General features: G+C 36.8%; 1 protein-coding gene and 1 pseudogene across 6 annotated transcripts in view; one reads left to right on the forward strand and one right to left on the reverse strand.

Annotated features, from left to right (window-relative positions):
- The window catches only part of USP9X (ubiquitin specific peptidase 9 X-linked), a 126557-nt gene that overhangs the window by 89394 nt on the left and 16426 nt on the right, over positions 1 to 20737 (forward strand). For all 5 annotated transcript variants that reach the window (XM_079910462.1, XM_079910463.1, XM_079910464.1 and 2 more), the window contains 10 exons: positions 3752 to 3860; positions 4092 to 4238; positions 5051 to 5197; positions 5943 to 6165; positions 8662 to 8882; positions 11409 to 11599; positions 15152 to 15325; positions 18032 to 18173; positions 19415 to 20168; positions 20560 to 20683. In XM_079910462.1, the coding sequence (XP_079766588.1) occupies positions 3752 to 3860; positions 4092 to 4238; positions 5051 to 5197; positions 5943 to 6165; positions 8662 to 8882; positions 11409 to 11599; positions 15152 to 15325; positions 18032 to 18173; positions 19415 to 20168; positions 20560 to 20683 (2232 nt within the window). The remainder of the gene's footprint in view (positions 1 to 3751; positions 3861 to 4091; positions 4239 to 5050; positions 5198 to 5942; positions 6166 to 8661; positions 8883 to 11408; positions 11600 to 15151; positions 15326 to 18031; positions 18174 to 19414; positions 20169 to 20559; positions 20684 to 20737) is intronic.
- Positions 6189 to 7746, reverse strand: LOC307180178 (large ribosomal subunit protein eL33-like; annotated as a pseudogene). The gene is made up of 2 exons: positions 7670 to 7746; positions 6189 to 7597 (listed from the first exon to the last, which is right to left on the reverse strand). The product of its transcript is annotated as a large ribosomal subunit protein eL33-like (transcript).

A 20737-nucleotide genomic window follows, 5' to 3' on the forward strand; every position in this document is an offset into this window, starting at 1 on the left:
TAAGATCTTTTTTGAGCTTTAGGTATCTGACTTTCTTCCCTAGTACTGACTCTCACCCTGCCCTGCAGTTTTAGTTATATATGTATGTATTTATTTTTGGCTGCTTTGGTTCTTCGTTGCATGAGCAGGCTTCTCATCACGGTGGCTTCTCTTGTTGTGGAGCACGGGCTCTAGGCACGCGGGCTTCAGTAGTTGTGGCTCGTGGGCTCTAGAGCACAGGCTCAGTAGTTGGGGCGCACGGGCTTAGTTGCTCCGCGGCCTGTGGGATCTTCCCGGACCAGGGCTCGAACCCGTGTCCCCTGCATTGGTAGGCAGATTCTTAACCACTGCACCACCAGGGAAGCCCTGCCCTGCAGTTTTAAATCATCATATTATAAATATCAGAGTACCGGGCTTCGATACTTGCAGAGTATATCTTGCAAAATATGATTGTGTTGTTTTCCTGCTTAAAATCTTTCCATGTCTTCCCACTGTCTTTGAATTAAGTGTAAACATTTAAATTTGGTTTATAAGCACTCCACAATTTGGCTCTTGCTTCTACACACTCGAAAATTTCAACTTCAGGGCCACATTTTCCAGTAAGTTTTCTTTATCCCTAGAGGTCTCCCAGACCTCTGTTGCTATTAGAAGAGGTCTGCTTCCACATAACAACACTGATATTTTGTTGTAATTGCTCATAATTGGATTTGAATTCCTTTAAGTGGATTTGTTTTTTTTTTTTAAGCCTCCTCCAGCACCTGTTGCTTTATACTCTGCCTGTTTAACTCCTTTATGTTACCTTGATGATCCATGGAGGCATTTGAGTTTGCCACTCCTGGCATAGTGCTTTCAAGGCACAGCTGAGTATTCTGGTAGAAGAAGAGAAAGGGATAATGCAGAAAAGGAGATTAGTAGGCCTCGGTTTACAGAAGGCCTTTGATGCTGAGATCCAAGTAGTGTTAGATTTTAATATTGTAGGCAGTCTCACTGATGAATAATTTATCAAGTACCCATTATGCACCAGGCAGTGTTCTAGCTACTGGGAATATAGTAGTGAAAAAAAACAGACAAAATGTCAGCCTTCTTGGAGTCTGTACTAAAGGGGATGGGGAGTGGGAAGAGAAGACATATGGGAAAATATGTAGTATGTTATATTAATAAATGCTATCAAGAGAAATAAATCAGGAATGGGGATGAGTGGGGAGGCAGGGTCATCGGAGTTCAGTTTTATGTAGGATAGTCAGAGAAGACTTCCCTGAAGTCTCTGGGGCTCTGAAAGAATGAGGTAGTGATCCATGCAGTTAATGGGGGAAGTGTGTTGGGTTTTTGGGTGGGGGTTTTTTGTTTTGTTTTTCATTTTAAATTGTATTTTTTATTTTGTTCAGCTTTATTGAGATATAATCAGCATATAACTGTGTAACTTTAAGGTGTACAAAGTGTTGATTTGATAGTCATATCTTGCAGTATGATTACCACCATAGCCTAAGGTTAGCTAACACCTCCATCATATTTCATTTTAAATTTTATTTCATTTTTTATATGAGAAATACATTTTGGTCATCTGAATGACCAAATATATATTTTTTTAATTTTTATTTTTTAATTGAGGTATATATAGCTGTTTTACAGTGTTTCAGGTGTACAGCACAGTGATTCAGTTATACATTTTTTTTCCAGATTCTTTTCAATCATAGATTATTATGAAATACTGTATTTCCTGTATTATATAGTAGGTCCTTGTTGTTCATCCATTTTATATGTAGTAGTCTGTTAATCCCAAATTCCAACTTTATCCGCCCGCGCCCCCCTCCCCCCCCCCCCCCGCCCCGGGGGGAAGTGTGTTTTAAGCAGAAGAAACAACAGATGCAAATGTCCCAAGGCAGGAACATGCCTGACATGTAAAGAACAACATGGAGCCGAGTGTGGCTAGAACAGCAGAGGTGGGGGAGTTGTAGGAGGTGAGGCCACAGAGGCAATAAGCAGCCTGTAAGGATTTTATAGATCATTGTAAAGACCTTAACTTTTACCCTAAGTGAGATGGGAATCCATTGGGGTTTTTTTTTTTTTTTTTTTTTGGTTTTTTTGCTGCGGCATGCGGGATCTTAGTTCCTTGACCAGGGATCAAACCTGTGTCCCCTGCATTGGGAGCACGGAGTCTTAACTACTCGACCACCAGGGAAGTCCCCCATTGGAGGGTTTTGAGCAGAAGAATGATATGCTCTGAGTTAACATTTTAAGTTTATTCTGGTTGCTTTGCAGGAAAGGCACTTAGACTATTTCATTAATCCAAATAAAAGATGAGAGAGTCTGGAAGTGTGGCAATAGTAGAAGTGGTGAGAAATGATCAGATTTTGAGTATGTTGTGAAGATACAGGCAACAGGATTTTTTAGTAGATGTGTTTCTTTTGAAGCATTACCGAAGTCTGCGTGTGTGAGGGGAGGGTTCATCAGGAACTGACAAGCATCAACTCTTTATAGACCCTCACTCTATTTGGGCCGCATACCTTACTTTTTAAAAAATAAACTAGGGCAGTATGAATGACATATACCTCTGAAAATCTGGTAAAAGTTATGGACCTTCTCCCCAACAAAACCAAGTACTCCTGATGTCAGTTTATTTGGATTCCACCAAACTTAACCCACAAAGCTTCTAAAGGTCCCTATGGTTTATAGGACCATGTACAGGTTTCAGAAACCTAAAACATATCCAGGAGGGAGGCTAGTACACAGAATGTATACTGTCAAGTTCTTACATTGAACTAAAAATTTGTTTCTAAGCTGTCTATCAGCTAGCACATTGCCAGAAACAGTTATTCACCGAATGTAGTTTGTACGATAGACAAATGCTTCGTTAGCAGATACTTTTTGAGCATCTTCCATATGTCAGATGTTGTTCTAGGTTCTTCAACAAAGCAAAGCCCTGCCCTGAAAGAGCTTACTTTCTAATGGAGACAGACCTCCATCTTGTAAACAAACAGTATTTATACATCTGGTAACTGGTTCTTAGCACCTGTTATATGCCAGACATCATTTTTCATTCTGGAGGCACAGTAATAAACTAGATGATGTCTTTGCCCTCTTGGAGCATTTATTCTGGTGAGATCTGTATAGTATACATATTTTTTAAGAGACCCATGATGCTCAGGTAAAATTCCCAGTACTGTGACCAGAGACAAGTTTTTCCCATGGGTAATCATAGAATATTGTATAATACGGTGGTTCTCAATCTTTAGCACATGTTAGAATCACTTGAAGGCTTTATTAAAACGCAGGTTGCTGGGGCCTGAGAAATTGCATTTTTAACAAGTTCTCAGATGCTGCTGATCTGGGTAACATGCTTTGGGAATCACTAGTATAATATCAGGGACATCTGCAGCAACATCCTTATTGTGTAATTGTAACAGAATTTCTACAGAGTTGTTCGCTCCAGAGCACAATGGAATAATTCTATGGAATGCCCAAAAGATGCTTAAGGCTTACTGTACAACTCTTGTACCTAGAGGAACATTTCCAGCCTGTTCCAAGAAAGGGGTGTTAGAAGGTATCCCTTAAACTCTTCAGTGACAATTTGAGGTTTTAGTTCTTGACACACAGCCTAAGTTCATCTGTTAAACGTTGCTGCTTAAAGGGGTGTTACGTATTCTTGTATTTTTACTTTTAATTTACTTACCCCTTAACACCCCACCCCCACCCCGAGAGACAGCATTGGAATCTTTTTTTTTCTTTTTCTAAATGAAGATAATATATTAAATGTGAAACATTTTTATTTCAGAACTGTTCGCCAGGTGGCACAGGAGCAGTTCTTTTTAATGTGCACCAGATGTTGCATGGGACACAGGCCTTTACTCTTCTTCATTACTCTGCTCTTCACCGTTTTGGGGGTGAGACATTTTTTAATATACTTATCATTGTGATTCATTCTTGTACATGGAACAGTCAAGAATTCATGGTTTTAGCTTGTATTAAAGTTGGAGCAGTCTATATTTATTTTAAAAATATTAGTAATTTCCCATCCTATGTTAGTCTATTAACTCTAGTTAATTCTGGGTTTTTAAAAAGTGGATTCTGAACATGGACATGTAAATTCATATTATTCTACTTTATTGTTTCAGAGCACAGCCAGAGAGAGAGCTAAACATTCAGGCGACTACTTTATTCTTTTAAGGCACCTTCTTAATTATGCTTACAATAGTAATATTAATATACCCAATGCTGAAGTTCTTCTCAATAATGAAATTGATTGGCTTAAAAGAATTAGGGTAAGTTGCATTTAATACTGTGTTTATCGTCAATAAATAAGATATTTTATTAATAGTTTATAGTTTTGAGCATTTTGGTTAAATGAAAAACAACAAAGAGTAATAAAAGGACCAAAGAATATACTCTGTGTTGGTGGATATTACTAACTCATGATTCCCAGAATGAATGCGTAAGTAGTTTTGTCAAATGCCTTGCTTTAAGACTTGAGACACTGATATTCAGCTTCTTCCATTTTCAAATGGGCCCGTTTTGCAAATTTTCATTTTAAAAAGTATTCTTGGATTGTTTTCATCAAAAAATGAGTCTGATAGACTAGCACTTAATTTAACTTTTGATCTTAACACCTGATACTTTTTACTTAGAGTTGTATGAGAATTTATTTCTGAAGAGATTGGTATCTTTTTTTTTTTTTTTTTTTTTTTTTTTTTTTGCGGTTCACGGGCCTCTCACTGTTGTGGCCTCTCCCGTTGTGGAGCACAGGCTCCGGACGCGCAGGCCCAGTGGCCATGGCTCACGGGCCTAGCCGCTCTGCGGCATGTGGGATCTTCCCGGACCGGGGCATGAACCTGTGTCCTCTGCATCAGCAGGCGGACTCTCAACCACTGCGCCACCAGGGAAGCCCAGATTGGTATCTTTTAGCCTTCAGATTAGCATTTCTTCTAGTTTGTAAAGCCTACTTCTAGAAAGTTCTGAAGAGAAAAAATCTCTTAGAATGGAAAGGTTTGAAGGAATTGCCTCTGTCTAGCTCAGTCTTGTTCTGACATCTCACCGCCCTTTTGTAAGTTAGGCATTTGATATTTTTCTTTGGCAGGATGATGTTAAAAGAACAGGTGAAACGGGTGTTGAAGAGACAATCTTGGAAGGCCACCTTGGAGTAACAAAAGAGTTACTGGCCTTTCAAACCCCTGAGAAAAAATATCATATTGGTTGTGAAAAAGGAGGTGCTAATCTCATTAAGGTAATTTCTGTCGGCTTGGTCCTAAGCTATGTATCATTAACATTCTACATGTTCATTAGCAAATCTGTCTGGTTAATTTATGGTATCATGTCTTGGGTGTGTTTTCTTGATCATTTCTCTTTTCTACTTTTAAAGAATATAGAGGTAACAGTAACTTTTAAAATATCGTTTCTAAATTTTATACATGAATAAAATTTCAGTACCGTGTGAAGTAAGCAAGCACTATTTAATTTTTCTGTTTAGAAAATCTGAACTTTTTACTTCATCAGACTATTCAGAATGAGACAGACTTCTATTATGTAAGACTGTGCATATTTACCATGTTTCTTTGATGAGTTTTTTCACATAACGTGGTGACTCGAGGAAACAAAAAGTATCATTTTAGGACATTTCATTTTTATTCAAGATGAGCTTTGGTATACATGTGATTAAGAGTAAATTTACTTAATGTGAATTTTTGTTAAGTGCTACAGTCAACTCATTCTTGATGAGTTTTTAACCTGAGAAATTGGGTTTGTTTGTTAATTGTAGTAAATAGTGTTTTGAAGTGGGATCTTTTTATTAGAAAATCTAAGTTTTCTGAAATGTAATGAAATCTTGAATTCTGACAATTAATTTAACATTATTTCCTTCCAAGAGACATTTCTTTCTTTAAAAAAAAATACATACGCATATAAAACTTTACATGTATTTTTATATAAATATGTATCATTGCTAATACATAATCCGTTTTTCACCTTTGTAGGAATTAATTGATGATTTCATCTTCCCTGCATCCAATGTTTACCTACGGTATATGAGAAATGGAGAACTGCCAGCTGAACAGGCTATTCCAGTCTGTAGTTCACCAGCTACCATTAATGCAGGCTTTGAGTTACTTGTAGCATTAGCTGTTGGCTGTGTGAGGAACCTCAAACAGATAGTAGATTCTTTGACTGAAATGTATTACATTGGCACAGCAATAACTAGTAAGTATTTTAAAATACAAAGTTCTGATGACAGTTCTCTAATGTGTTCAAATTCTGTTTTCCTTTTTTTTTTTTTTTTTTTTTTTTGTGGTACCGGTACACGGGCCTCTCACTGTTGTGGCCCTCTCCCGTTGCGGAGCACAGGCTCCGGACGCACAGGCTCAGCGGCCATGGCTCACGGGCCCAGCCGCTCCACGGCATGTGGGATCTTCCCGGACCAGGGCACAAACCTGTGTCCCCTGCATCGGCAGGAGGACTCTCAACCACTGCGCCACCAGGGAAGCCCTGTTTTCCTTCTAGTAAACATCTTCAACTCATGTTTTCCTTTCAGCAACTAGTATAACGTTTAAGACCATTACAAGCAATGAGTCTTAATGTAGAAAAGTTTTCAGATGTTTGTTAAATGTCTTCCTGTAAGTGGTACAAGTATTGAGCAACAAAATAAATTTCATTTCAGTCAAATTTGGACTGAAATCCAAACTCCAGAATAATAAACAGTCAAAATAAATTTCAGAGTTCAAACTTAAAAATTCAAATTACATGCATTGGAAAACCTTTCAGGCCCTCACTTTAGAAGCTCTTTAATGTTATTTTCATATGAGTTCTAAGAAAATCTGGTTTTAAAGAGAAGAATGTGAGAAGATAATATTTTAGTGCCCTTGGTCCTCAGCTAATGCTCACATGAAGCCCATGAAACAGACTGTAGACTGTAGATCTTACTGATATAGAACCGAAGCTCAAAAGGGATGAGGGCAATATAAAATGACTGAGACAGCAGAAATAAGAAAGCAGACCACAGTGGAGGCTCTTCTGTTTTAGGAGAAAACCATTTATCTACAAAGCTTAAGAATATAATTGATTATGGTAAGTTTTTAAGAACATGTCAAATTGTTTTTTGATATATTTTAGAATAGAAGGACTTTTTAACATTTTAGGAGATTCTGATTAAAGTTCTTAAAACGTTAGACAGTTATTCAGTCAAGTTTGTATATAGTAGGGTGGGGGGTTTTGTTTGTTTTTAAACAAATCCACAGTTTTATTTATTTAATTTTCATAAGTTTAAACCCTCAAGGGGGTACAGCAGCACACAGATTCTGTGGCCAGTGGCCTTAGCAGGAAGGTTGCTTTGGAATTTGACAGGAACCCAAGCCACTGTTTCCATGAGCACAAGTTACCTTTCCCCAGATTCTTCTGGTTTTGTTCAGTTTGCCACCAGGAGTCACTGTTGTTCTTTGCTTTGTACACATGAGCATATCTCTTGCCCAAGTAGAATTCAGTTTCATCTTGGGCATAAACACCTTCAGTTTTAAGAAGAGGAACCCTCTGGTTTCACAGGACCCTGCTTATAGCCAGCAAAAATAGAGCCTTGGACCACAGCCTTCCAGACCTATTTGCTGTTTTAGAAGTCCTGTTCCCAGTGCTCCTCCACAGGCTCCAAGACGGCAGAAAGAGAAAGGCCGCTTGTTTTTAAGTAGTACATTTGTGTGGTAACAATTTCAACTACCAGAGAAGGATGTATTCTAAAACATTTTTCCTGCCCATTCCATTCCCCTGGTCCCCTTCAATAGCTGTAACCGTCATCTTCAGTTCATGTCTATCCTCCCAGAATCTCTGAGTATGCAAAATCCACATACAAAATCTTTTTTTGTTTGTTTAGTTTTTTAACCACAGAGTGGTGTGGAGTGCACAGTGTTCTTCACTTTGTTTTCCCCTTAATATATCTGTGATCATTTCCTATCAACACATAAATATTTATCTAAATCCGTTTATTAGCTATATACCTTTCTACCTTTCAGTTCAATATACTATATAATTTATTTAATTGGTCTTATACGTGATGATGTTTACATTGTTTCCAGGTTTATACTAGGTAGAGGGATATAGGCAGTGATTTACAGTTCTCACAGAACTCAAATCCACTATCTCGTTTGCTCCTCAAAATAACATGGTGATTATAGGCAAAGCACGTCTTACTACATTTATTAAGAAGGAAACAGAGGCTTGCCTGAAGATGAAAGAGTTGGTAAGCATCAGAACCTGGATGTGAACCCAGGTGATATCTTAGGATTATTTAAAACTTAGTAAGCTATCATATGTTGGTATATTTGTATAACATTTCATGCCAGAAGGAGTTTGAAGGCACTTGAAAAAAACATATAAAAGTAGAAGAAGTTACAGTTCATAATGACTAAATTATAATAAAGTTAAAAGTAAAGTTAACATGTAGAAATTAGCCTTGTATCATCTTGTGAGACTGCCATAGAAGCAACATTAGATAAAGCATGGGTTCATAGATGGTGGGGTAAGAATCTATATAGTGGTATGTGTTGCTGTGTATCTTCAATTTGTTGAGGGTGAAATGCATACCTAGAGCACTATTTCAGGTGGCTATAGGAGTAGTGGAATTGTTGGTAATGTTAATTTATCAGCTTAATAAAGTCTAAAGTGGGCAAAATGTTTTTATTTGTGCTGCAAGAATCTTTTGTCTTCTCTCAGCTTGTGAAGCACTTACTGAGTGGGAATATCTGCCACCTGTTGGACCCCGCCCACCAAAAGGATTTGTGGGGCTGAAAAACGCTGGGGCTACTTGTTATATGAATTCTGTGATTCAGCAACTCTACATGATTCCGTCCATTAGGAATGGTATTCTCGCAATTGAAGGCACAGGTAGCGATGTAGATGATGATATGTCTGGGGATGAGAAGCAGGACAACGAGGTAAATTTTATTTAGCATTTTTGTTTTCTGTGTTTGAAGTTCTGATACGAGATACTGTTGTTCTCTCTTAGAAAGCGTTAGACTTTTCACTGGACCTGTTGGCAAATATTTGAAAATAAAGCTAGAATCTCCTGGCACAGACTGCTACCTCGACATAGTGCTCACTACCTAACAGACTTGCAACTACAGTTAATGTTTATGATAGTTTATACGTTTTAACACAACAGTTAATGTACTCACTTTTGGGGGTTTGGTATAATTTAGAGTTTGTATAATGATAAGAATCTTCATTTTTAGTAATAGTCTAAATTATATTTTTACTTTTCTATTTGATATTTTAATTATGTATCTCCATTTATTTATGCCAAGATATGTGCTATGCCAGTTTCATTGTCTGTGTTTACTTTTAGATTACTTTTGCATTTCTCCCAGATCATAACTATTTTTGCTTAGGAAACAAACTTCTACTTGTGACAAAATTTAGGCTCCTACCAAGTATTCAATGCAGAATAAAGCTGTGAAAAAATTAGGTTGTAGTGGTGGATCAGAGTTGACATAACTATGGCATCGTTCTTTAAAGAAGAGACTATGGCCAGACTTAAGCTGTGGTCAAGTTTGTGTCCACGCTGTATTTCTTTGTTTTTATTTGACCTTTTCCTACTCATGGTGTTGTGTTGGTGAGAGCTGAAGAGAGAAGCCAGAGCATGCTCTGATTGTAGTAAATATCTTAAATGGTTCTTTTCTCATTCCCTCTCTTCAGTCACCGAACTATTTGCTCTGAGGTAGTTTATCACTTACAGGGAGGGCTTCTGAAACATACACTAGACCCCAACTCTTCCCTAGGTCTGCTGAACTGCATCATCCAGGGTTTGGGGTCTGAGCATTTTTACTTTTTTAAGAAGTTTCATAGGCATTGCTCACACCATATACCTGGTTAAGAACCACTGCTGTGGGTGAAAAGTGGAGTTCAGATTCTAGTTCTGTGATTCATCACATCTCTAGGTTGTTGAGTTAAGCACAGTAGAGATAGCTAATTGTACCAGCAGACAAAGTATGATACAGTTCAAATAAGGTATCTCAACTTTGCTCTCATGGTACCCTCTGCTCTGTGTTGTCTCAGCACCCTATTGCACTGTTTTTTGCCTGTGTGCTTTTTTCCTTCCCTAGACTAAGTTTCTCGTGGGCAGGGACTGGACATTGTCTATTTCTACACCCGCGTCCCACACAGAGTTCTGCAGCCACCATTCTCTTTCCATCTCTATAAATTTGACTATTCTAGGTACCTCATATAAGTGGAATCATACCGTATTTGTTTTTTTGTGACTGGCTTGTTTGATTTAACGTAACGACCATTTCATAGCATGTGTCAGAATTTCCTTTCTTTTAAAGGCTGAATAACATTCCTTTGAATGTATATACCACATTTTGTTTATCCATTTATTCATCAGTGGACATTTGGGTTGCTTCCACCTTTTTGTGGGTGGTGGTGCACACGGCGTGGCCTGCGGGATCTTAGTTCCCGACCAGAGATCGAACCCGCTTCCCTTGCACTGGGAGCATGGAGTCTTAACCACTGGACCGCCAGGGAAGTCCCTGATTCCACCTTTTGGTGGAATTCAAAATTGTGAATAATGCTGCTCTGAACATGGGTGTACAAGTATCTCTTCAGGACCTTTCTTGCAGTTCTTTTGGGTGTTTTACCCAGAAGTGAAACTGCTGGATCATTTTATAGTTTTATTTTTAATTTTTTTTAGGAACTGTTTTCTACAGTGGCTGCACCATTTTACATTTCCCACCAACAGTGTGCAAGGGTTCCAATTTCTTTGCACAGAACTTTTTCATTTTCACGAGGTCCAGTATGTCTCTGTTCTTTCGTTGCCTGTGCATTTGGTGTCATATCCGATAAATCATTGTCAAATCCAGTGTCGTGAAGTTTTTGCTCTATGTTTTAGGAGTTTCATAGTTTTAGCTCTTACATTCAAATCTTTGATCTGTATTGAGTAAATTTTTGTGTATAGTGTTAGGGAAAAGTCCAACCTTATTCCTTTGCATATGGATATCTAGTTTTTCCAACTAATCTTAATATGTATATTGTATTGAATGTTTACAAGTCTGAGCACTCTATATACATTGTCTCATATAATTCTCACAACAGCTACATGAAGAATGTGTTAACCCATTTACACATGAGGCACTTAATTGCTCAAAGTTACTTAGCTTATAAGTAGCAAAGCCTGCATTTGTATCCAGTTCAGTCTAAGTTAATCACTCTACTGTATTTTGCTATATTACCTACCTCTACGATACTTAGTGAGGGTTATTCCTTTATGACAACTCTTATGTGAAAGGGGTGGGGATATAAACACTGATACTGTAAACTAAAATTTATAAATTGAAAGTTAAGTGCTTTGGAAATAAATAGAAGTACAGGTGATTTGTTCACTAATCGTATAGCATTTGTCTCAACATATTTTTACTATACTTTGAAGTTAGGTTAGCTCATTAATGATAACTTTTGGTTTCTAGAGCAATGTTGATCCCAGAGATGATGTATTTGGATACCCTCAACAGTTTGAAGAGAAACCAGCATTAAGTAAAACAGAAGATAGGAAAGAGTACAATATTGGTGTTCTAAGACACCTTCAAGTCATCTTTGGTCATTTAGCTGCTTCTCGACTACAGTACTATGTGCCCAGAGGATTTTGGAAACAGTTCAGGTAAACTATGGATGAATAGTAATTGGGATACTGCTTAAACCTTTATGACTATCTCATGACACTAACATTAAACTTATAAAACCTATACTGGAAGGCACTTTTATGTTTAGTATTTAAGCAGTAGTAATAATCAAACTTTACTTCATAGTTAGGTTTGTTTTCTCATTGTCCCCAAAGGAGGTAGAAAGTGTCATAGTAAGAGGCAGCATTCTTTAGTCTCTTCGGATGTTAATAATTTTTTATTTTGAAAGCTTCTAATATTTACATAAGTAGGGAGAAGAGTATAAACTCTTATGTATTCATCACTCAACTTCAACAGTTGTCAACTCATGGCCAATCTTATTTAATCTACACTGCCATCTACTTTTTAGATTGTTTTGAAGCAAATACATAATTTCATCCATAAATGTGTCAGTGTGTATCTCTAACGTCTTTTTTATAACATGACCATGATACTATTACCATGTCTTATAAAAATTCCTTAATATCCTTGTCAATGTCTGATTTTACCCAATTACCTCATAACTTTTTTACTATAAATTTTTTGAAATCATGATCCAAGTGAAGTCCGTATGCTGCAGATGTTGACATGACTCTTTAGTCTCTTCTAATCTTTTTTCACCCTTGTAGTTATTTGTTGGGGAGAATAAAAAAGGTAGTTAGCTCTGTAAATTTTCCCATCTGGATTTTATTGATGGGATCCTTGTGGTGGTTTCTGTTTTCCTCAGTCCCCTGTATGTCATATAAATAGGTAGTGAGATCTAGAGGCTTGATCAAATTCAGGTGTGATTTTTCTTTTTTTTGGAGCAGATAGACAAGGCTTGCTTCATAGGTGATAACGATGACCTCAGTGAGAAGTACATAATGTCTGTCTGTCTCTGTCTTATAACAGCCATTGATCATCATTGCCTAAATGCAGCATTTCGTGAGGATTACAAAATGGCAACATTCTAATTTTATCATTCTTCCATTTTTTAGCTAGAGGAGATCTATAAAGGAAAACTTCCCCATAGCAACTCTTTGGCTATTCTAATGTACAATTTTATAGGAAAGGTGCGATAAATACATTGGGTTTTGTTGTTGTTAATTTTTTAAAAATCTTCGATTATGTCTTGATCTTATTTCTCTGGCTTCATTTATTTCATTTGTTTTTTTTTTATCATCACCTATCATGTCGTGCACTGTGCTAAAATACTGTAGCACAACCACATATCTGTACTGTGTATGAGAATGCTATAATCCTTCATAGCATTGGGTTTTTTAAATACTACTACTTTTTTTTTTTTTTTTTTTCCTGTTTTTTGGCCACACTGCACGCTTGTGGGATCTTAGTTCCCCAACCAGGGATTGAACCTGAGCCCTTTGCAGTGAAAGCACAGAGTCCTAACCACTGGACCACCAAGAGATTCCCTTAAATAATACTCCTTAGAATCCCTTCAAGGTATCTCCCAGACAGCTGAGAGCAGGGGAAGCAAAGGGTCACCTGACACTGCCGCTCTTGTCCACCTTCCCTGCTTCAATCAGAGCAGCTCCCCTTTTGCCTACAAGGATACTACTTAGATTTCTTTTGAAACCACTGCTTTATAATACAATGACTCACCGTATAAATTCCTCTAACTAGGCCCCCTACTTAATCCATACTTATTGGCTTGCATGCACCACCCTCCTTCCCAGCTCTGCTTTTGCTCTTTTGGTCCCATCACCTCTCAGCACCTCTCATCTTCCTTTCTGACTATTCCCGTTCTCATTCTTTCTCTAGCTTGTCTCGTCTCTGCCATAAGGCTTTTAGCATTTCTGTTCTTCCTCTTCCAGATTACTCTCAAGCTTTTTGAGCTTTTGTCTTAAAATTTGTCATTCAGTTATAGTTATTGCTTATCTTATAATGCCCTTGCATTTTTGACTTCTCAATTAATTACTCCCTATGCTAGTGGAGCTCGCAGTTTGTCTAGACTAGCACTTTTGGATTATCCACACTTTAGACACATAATATACTCTATACATAGTATACTCTAGATATATATGTGGGTTAGTTAACCACATTTCCCACCCCCAATTTTTTATATTGAAGAATTTCAAACCAACAGAAAAGGTAAAGTAGTATAATAATCACCTTTATGATATATACCCTTTACCCAGATTTACCAATTGTTAACATTTTGCCATATTTGCTTATATGTATACTTGGGTTTTGGTTTTTGTTTGTTTTTTCTAAACGAGTTGATAGTTGCAAATATGACACTTTAACTCCCCTGCATGCTTCAAAATGTATCCTCTAAGAATAAGGACATTTTCCTATGTAATGTTTAATACAGTTATCACATGCATGAAATTTAATATTTAGTAACGCCTGATATTCAGCAATATGTATTTCCATTTCCCCAAAATATTCTTCCTTTTTTTTTTTTTTTTTCCAATTCCAGACTGGTATCCTAGAAGGAATCACAAGAATTTGGTTGTTACCTCTTTAGTCTTCTCTAAAATAATCTCCCTAACTTGTCATGACCTTTATGGTACTTCCTTGATTTGTATGATTATTTCCCCATGATTAGATTCAGGTTAAACTTTTTGGCAAGAAAACTACATAGGTGATGTTATTATATGCTTCTCATTGCATTCAGAGGCACATGGTATCAGTTTATCTGATTATTGGTGATGTTAGCTTTGATCCCTTGGTGTCTTAACAAATCTCTCCATTGTAAAATAGCTTTTAACAAGTGATATATTTGATTTCTAACTCGCTATATGCAAATTTAACAGCTGAAATATAATTAGGGTGAGATTATTTGCTACATAGTAAAAGTGTTACAAAGGAATTTATTAAAAGACAGTTCCTCTTGCATACTTAAAATAAATTTGTCGCCTCTGTTGCTTGAATGAATTCACTTATATTCTCAATGTATATTACGCTATAAATACAAAATTAGATGTCATAGTTTCCAGCAGTGCCTAGGTTTTATTAGTATCACTTCTCATTTTATCATTCACATAATTGATATTTTCTTTTCTCAGGATTGATTTACCTAATTTAAATCCTCAGATTATTCAAAAGAGATGAACTGTAAAACAAGTCAAACCTTTCTCTTTTCGATCGGAAAAGTCAATTTAATTAAGAGTAAATATTATCTTTGCACTGTATCTGTAACCCAAAATTTAAGCAAAATGAAAGAAATGAAGTAGTAATTATCTGCGTAAGAGTGAGATCAGCCACCCAATTTTAACAGCGTCTTCAGTTGGATTCAAAATGCATGCTTATACTATATTACCTACAGAAACCATCCTTCCTGGAGCTTTACTGTGCATCCAGCCACACCAGTAGTTTCATGGTATTTCTTCCCCACTGAAGTACCACTTTTACTATGAATCTCACTTTCTTCCCCACAGCAATCGATACATAAATGGCATTTGTTTTTTTCTACTTCCTGTAGTTGAGGAATAAAATCTCAGTTTTTGTGGTGTCATTTGTGGTTGTATTGCTTTTTTCCTGAAAAATATATTGTATATATTGTTTTGGGAGTGTCGCACATTACATATTTTACTCCATTCATTTCTTAGGCTTTGGGGTGAGCCTGTTAATCTTCGTGAACAACATGATGCTTTAGAATTTTTTAATTCATTGGTGGATAGTTTAGATGAAGCTTTGAAAGCCTTAGGACACCCAGCTATGCTAAGTAAAGTTTTAGGAGGTTCCTTTGCTGATCAGAAGATTTGCCAAGGCTGCCCACATAGGTAAGTGCTAATTTCATACTTAAAGTGTATGTTGTACTGTTTATTTTTACTATTAGTTATGTACAAAAGTGAAGTACGCTACCGATTACTAAATACCTGAGGCTGGATGAATTACATATTGCGCATACCTTACTGCTGTGGGGGGGTTTTGTTTGTTTTCTCATTTTATTACAGTGAAGTTTAAGAGTACAGAAAAGTCTCATGAACTTTATGGGTCTGTTTGTTTTTGTCAAATAATATTTGGTTCCTTTAACTACACCTAAGCTCTTACTATTTCATACTCTTACATGTTCTTATGTATGATCATGCCTAAGAAAATAAAATGGCATTTTGCATAGCTACAGGTATTACTTATGAATTTGCCCTTTATCTTAGAATTAAAATAGTTACAATATTGTAAATATGTTAAGTTTAGAAGATAACAGGCATGGAGCACTATTTCCTATACAAATGAAATGCTGACTTTTTGAAAATAGCATTGATTACTGTCATTGTCTTTAAGGTATGTTTCCCACACAAAATCTTTATAGCAAAATTGACTAAACAAATTGGGTTTCGGTTTTTTTTGGTTTTTGGTTTTCTTAAAGGGGAAGTTGATTAAAGGCTCTTATTGAAAATAGTTAAATAACTATTAAAGTTCATTACTGATAGATACACGTTTATGCCTATTGTATGGAAGTTTTACTTTGGAACTTCTCTTGTATGTTGTCAATTAATGTTGGTTTGAAATCCCTTCTCACCAGACAATCACAGTAGGATAGTATCTTCTGCAAGTCTAAACAGCATTATATACAGTCATAGGTTGTGTGTGTATGTGCTTTATTTTTGAACACAGGGAAAATGATTGAGGGAGTGCTAATACTATATGTAAATGCTAAACTACTCTTTCTGGATAAGGCCATAAAATTGTTTGCATAGACTGGGCAACTTTTTTTTTTTTAATGTCTTTATTGGAGTATAATTGCTTTACAATGGTGTGTTAGTTTCTGCTGTATAACAAAGTAAATCAGCTATACGTATACATATATCCCCATATCCCCTCCCTCTTGCGTCTCCCTCCCACCTTCCCTATCCCACCCCCCTAGGTGGTCACAAAGCACGGAGCTGATCTCCCTGTGCTATGCGGCTGCTTCCCACTAGCTATCTGTTCTACATTTGGTAGTGTATATATGTCCATGCCACTCTCACTTCGTCCCAGCTTACCCTTCCGCCTCCCCGTGTCCTCAAGTCCATTCTCTAGTAGGTCTGTGTCTTTATTCCTGTCTTGAGACTGGGCAACTTTTGATCCTTTTGAAAGACCTTGTGCATTAGGTGGACAATAAAATTGTTATTTTCACCTCCTGTTTTTAATTACTGATAAAAATTAAATTTTCTGGTCATCTGTTCTGGTCAGTTTTTCTTGGTTTGTTTTAGACAGTTTTCAAAATTATTTGGAAATTATTGATTTCCTTTGCCAAGTGAAAATGTCCAGAGAGCATGATCTTAAGTAAAATCCCTAAAGTTCAAATACCTATTCCACAACTAAATTAGTCTTGTTATATGCTGGAACGTTACATAAAGGGTCCTGAGACAATCTGTTCTAGGGTATTTACTTATCAAGAGCAGGGGTTAACAAACTATGGACCATAGGTCAAATCCAGCCCTGCATCTGTTTTTGTAAAGTTTTATTGGAACATACCCACTCCTTTACTTACTGTCTGACCGCTTTCACTATAACAGCAGGGTTGAGTAGTTGCCATAGGGACCTCATGGCCCCAAAAAGCCTGTAATATTTACTATCTGGCCTTTTACGGAAAAACTTTGCTGACTTCTCAGCTTCAAATGTCCTAGTTTTTAACTGGAATCATAAAATCTAATTTCTCTTTTCTCTTCTATGGGCTGTTCGCCCGTTATAGTAACAGTTTGCTTAATACTTCATATTCCATTCATGTCACTTATAAATGCCTTTATTTGTGTACCTTTTTCCCCTAACTAAATTGAAAAGCCCTAAATATGAGGAACTGTCTTAAACATTGACTATGCCACAGGGCTTTAAACATGGTAGGCACTCAGTGTATTTGTTGAGTGAGTGAATTTAATGGTTGAGAATGAATTCCTCACATCCCATGTTCTAAATGCATGAATATGTCTCACCAGAAATCTGAAAATTCCTTTGGTAGAAAATTGCCACAAGGTGGGATTGTGGCTCCTATTCAGATTGCTTATCTCGTATTCATTTGTGTGTTTAAACTTGTGCTTTAGTAAGGTTTCCATTACAGAAGAGGAGAAACATTTAAAAATTCAGCTCATTAATAGATCTAAACAGATGATGGTGGAAGCAGCATGGTAGACTATAAAGAGATTGAGCTGTGAAACCAGACAGACCTAGCTTGAAAACACCATTTCACCTAGTAATCTTGACCAAATTCACATTCTGAATCCCACTTCCCTCATTTCTGATGTGGAGATGGTGATAGAGAAATATTTGTCATGAAGACAAAGCACCTGTTGTATGTAGTGTGTAAACAACCTAATGTATGCCCAGCAGAGGATAAGTGACCCATAAATGGTAACTCATTTATTTATTGGTAACATTTTATGACTTAATGGGTTTTGTGTTACGTTATAAAAATTGCAAAAGTAGTTTTCATTGAGTCCATAACTAAATAAGATGTTTAGAAAACTAAGGAATAAATTCTCTGATCATTTCTTAAATAATATCTTTAGATACGAGTGTGAAGAATCTTTTACGACTTTGAATGTAGACATTAGAAATCACCAAAATCTTCTTGATTCTTTGGAACAATATGTCAAAGGAGATTTATTAGAAGGTGCAAATGCTTATCATTGTGAAAAATGCAATAAAAAGGTATGAATTGCCCAGTTCTGTTTAAAATAATTATGATTACATTTAATGGGTTTGGAAGAATGGTTGTTTTTGTTTGTTCTCAAAATTCACCCTCTTTATTCCCTACCCTGCTTTGTTATAGTGGTAACAGAGAGGTAGTTAAGATAACTGACTTAAAGGTCTGTCGGGTAAAGATGATTGAGAGAAAGGTCTGTCAGGTAAAGGCAATTGAGAGAAAATAGTGCCAGAAGGGCTAGGGAAAACAGGTAAAGATAAGAGTGAATCACTTCAGAGGTCATAGTAGCTTAATATCAGTCTCTTGTCTGAGTTACACAGGCACTTTTCATCCATATTCAACCAACCTGCCCTTGAACTCCTCGAAGCTACAGAGCTCATAGAGGAAAACACTTCTCTCGTGTCCAGAGTTGCTACCCAAGACCAAGAAGTTTGCTGAAGCCAAACCGTTAATTACTTTAGCCACAAAAGATTTCTTCTACCACCTGTGTTTTTTAAACCACTTGGATCAGATTTTTAGACTTACTTGATTGGTTTTTGCCTGTGGGCATTTAACAGGTTCTTTAGGAGAGACAATTTACGCATACATGTGGTAAATAATGTGTATCTTTCTGGGCTCCCAAGCCCTCTCACCTGTAAGTCACCTGTATTGTTTTGACGTTACATACCACTTAGAGAGGTATTAAAATCTAGAGGTTGAGATCATGAGCTGTAAAGCCATACTCCCTGCCGCTCACAGCTCTAAGACTTGAGGCAAGTTATCTCTTACTCCTAATTCTCATCCTTAAGTTTCAGGGTTGGGAGCGTTGGGAGGATTAAACATGTTACTACTTGGACAGCACTTAGCATCATATAACTTGGTACCTAATTGCCCAATAAATATTAGCTGCTACTATTATATTTCTGTAGTTTGCTCACAGCAAACTTCATTAAAATAACAGTAAATATCAAACAAGTAATAATGGTTAGATAGCACTTCCAATATAGAAATCAGACAGCGAATAATGTCTATATCACTAATTTTTGCAAGTTGTAGCAAAAGGCATCAGCTACTTCGTATTAGTTTTAGTGAACATTTTAAAAATATCAACTGACAGAAATGCTCTGATTATGTTCATTATCATGTATTTGTTTATACTTAAAATTTCAGATTAATCCTGAGAATTTAATAGTAGAGTTTTAAATTTTGTGGGTTTTTTGCAGTGGATTATAAGAGAACATCTAGTAATTTGCTCTGTTCATTTTAGGTTGATACTGTAAAGCGCTTGCTTATTAAAAAATTACCTCCTGTTCTCGCTATCCAACTAAAACGATTCGACTATGACTGGGAAAGAGAATGTGCAATCAAGTTTAATGATTATTTTGAATTTCCTCGCGAACTGGACATGGAACCTTACACAGTTGCCGGTGTTGCAAAGCTGGAAGGAGATAACGTAAACCCAGAGAGTCAGTTGATACAACAGAATGAGCAGTCTGACAGTGAGCCAGCAGGAAGCACGAAATACAGACTTGTGGGGGTGCTTGTACACAGTGGTCAGGCGAGCGGGGGACATTACTACTCTTACATCATTCAAAGGAACGGAGGAGATGGCGAGAGAAATCGCTGGTATAAATTTGATGATGGAGATGTAACTGAATGTAAAATGGATGACGATGAAGAAATGAAAAACCAGTGTTTTGGTGGAGAGTACATGGGAGAAGTATTTGATCACATGATGAAGCGCATGTCATACAGGCGCCAGAAAAGGTGGTGGAATGCTTATATACTTTTTTATGAACGATTGGACACAATAGACCAAGGTGATGAGTTGATAAGGTATATATCAGAGCTTGCTATCACCACAAGACCGCATCAGATTATTATGCCATCAGCCATTGAGAGAAGTGTGCGGAAACAGAATGTGCAGTTCATGCATAACCGAATGCAGTACAGTATGGAATATTTTCAGTTTATGAAAAAACTGCTTACATGTAATGGTGTTTACTTAAATCCTCCTCCAGGTAAGTATCAAGAATTTAGCTTCTTAGTAAGAAAGCATACCTCTTCTTTTACTTGCAGGGTTTCTTAGCAGGCATCAACATGTTTGTTTTCTTTCTTTTTGGTTGTTCTAAAGTCATGTTTCAGATGACTGTTACCTTTGAGTGGTATATATTGTCTTGCCATTTAGAGACAGAGGAGCTTTTGTTTGCTACAACAGTTTGGTTTTTTTACTCAAGCATTAGTTGAAGGGTGCTTTACTGAACTACTAAGAATTATTTCATAAGTAGCCCAGGGGTTTTAACATAGTACTTGGAAAATTGTTGATAATGCAGATTTGTTTTTTGAAAATGAAAATGGGGTTTGAGCACAGAAATTTGTTTGACTATTTTTTAATCTACATTTTATTTTTAGGGCAAGATCACCTGTTGCCTGAAGCAGAAGAAATCACTATGATTAGTATTCAGCTTGCTGCTAGGTTCCTCTTTACCACAGGATTTCACACCAAGAAAGTAGTCCGTGGCTCTGCCAGTGATTGGTATCATTGCTTTGAATTTTCATTCCTATTATTACTGGCATTTAGTTTGGTTCT

This window comes from Stenella coeruleoalba (genome assembly GCF_951394435.1).
Source record: "Stenella coeruleoalba genome assembly, chromosome: X".
Classification (NCBI taxonomy): Eukaryota; Metazoa; Chordata; class Mammalia; order Artiodactyla; family Delphinidae; genus Stenella; species Stenella coeruleoalba.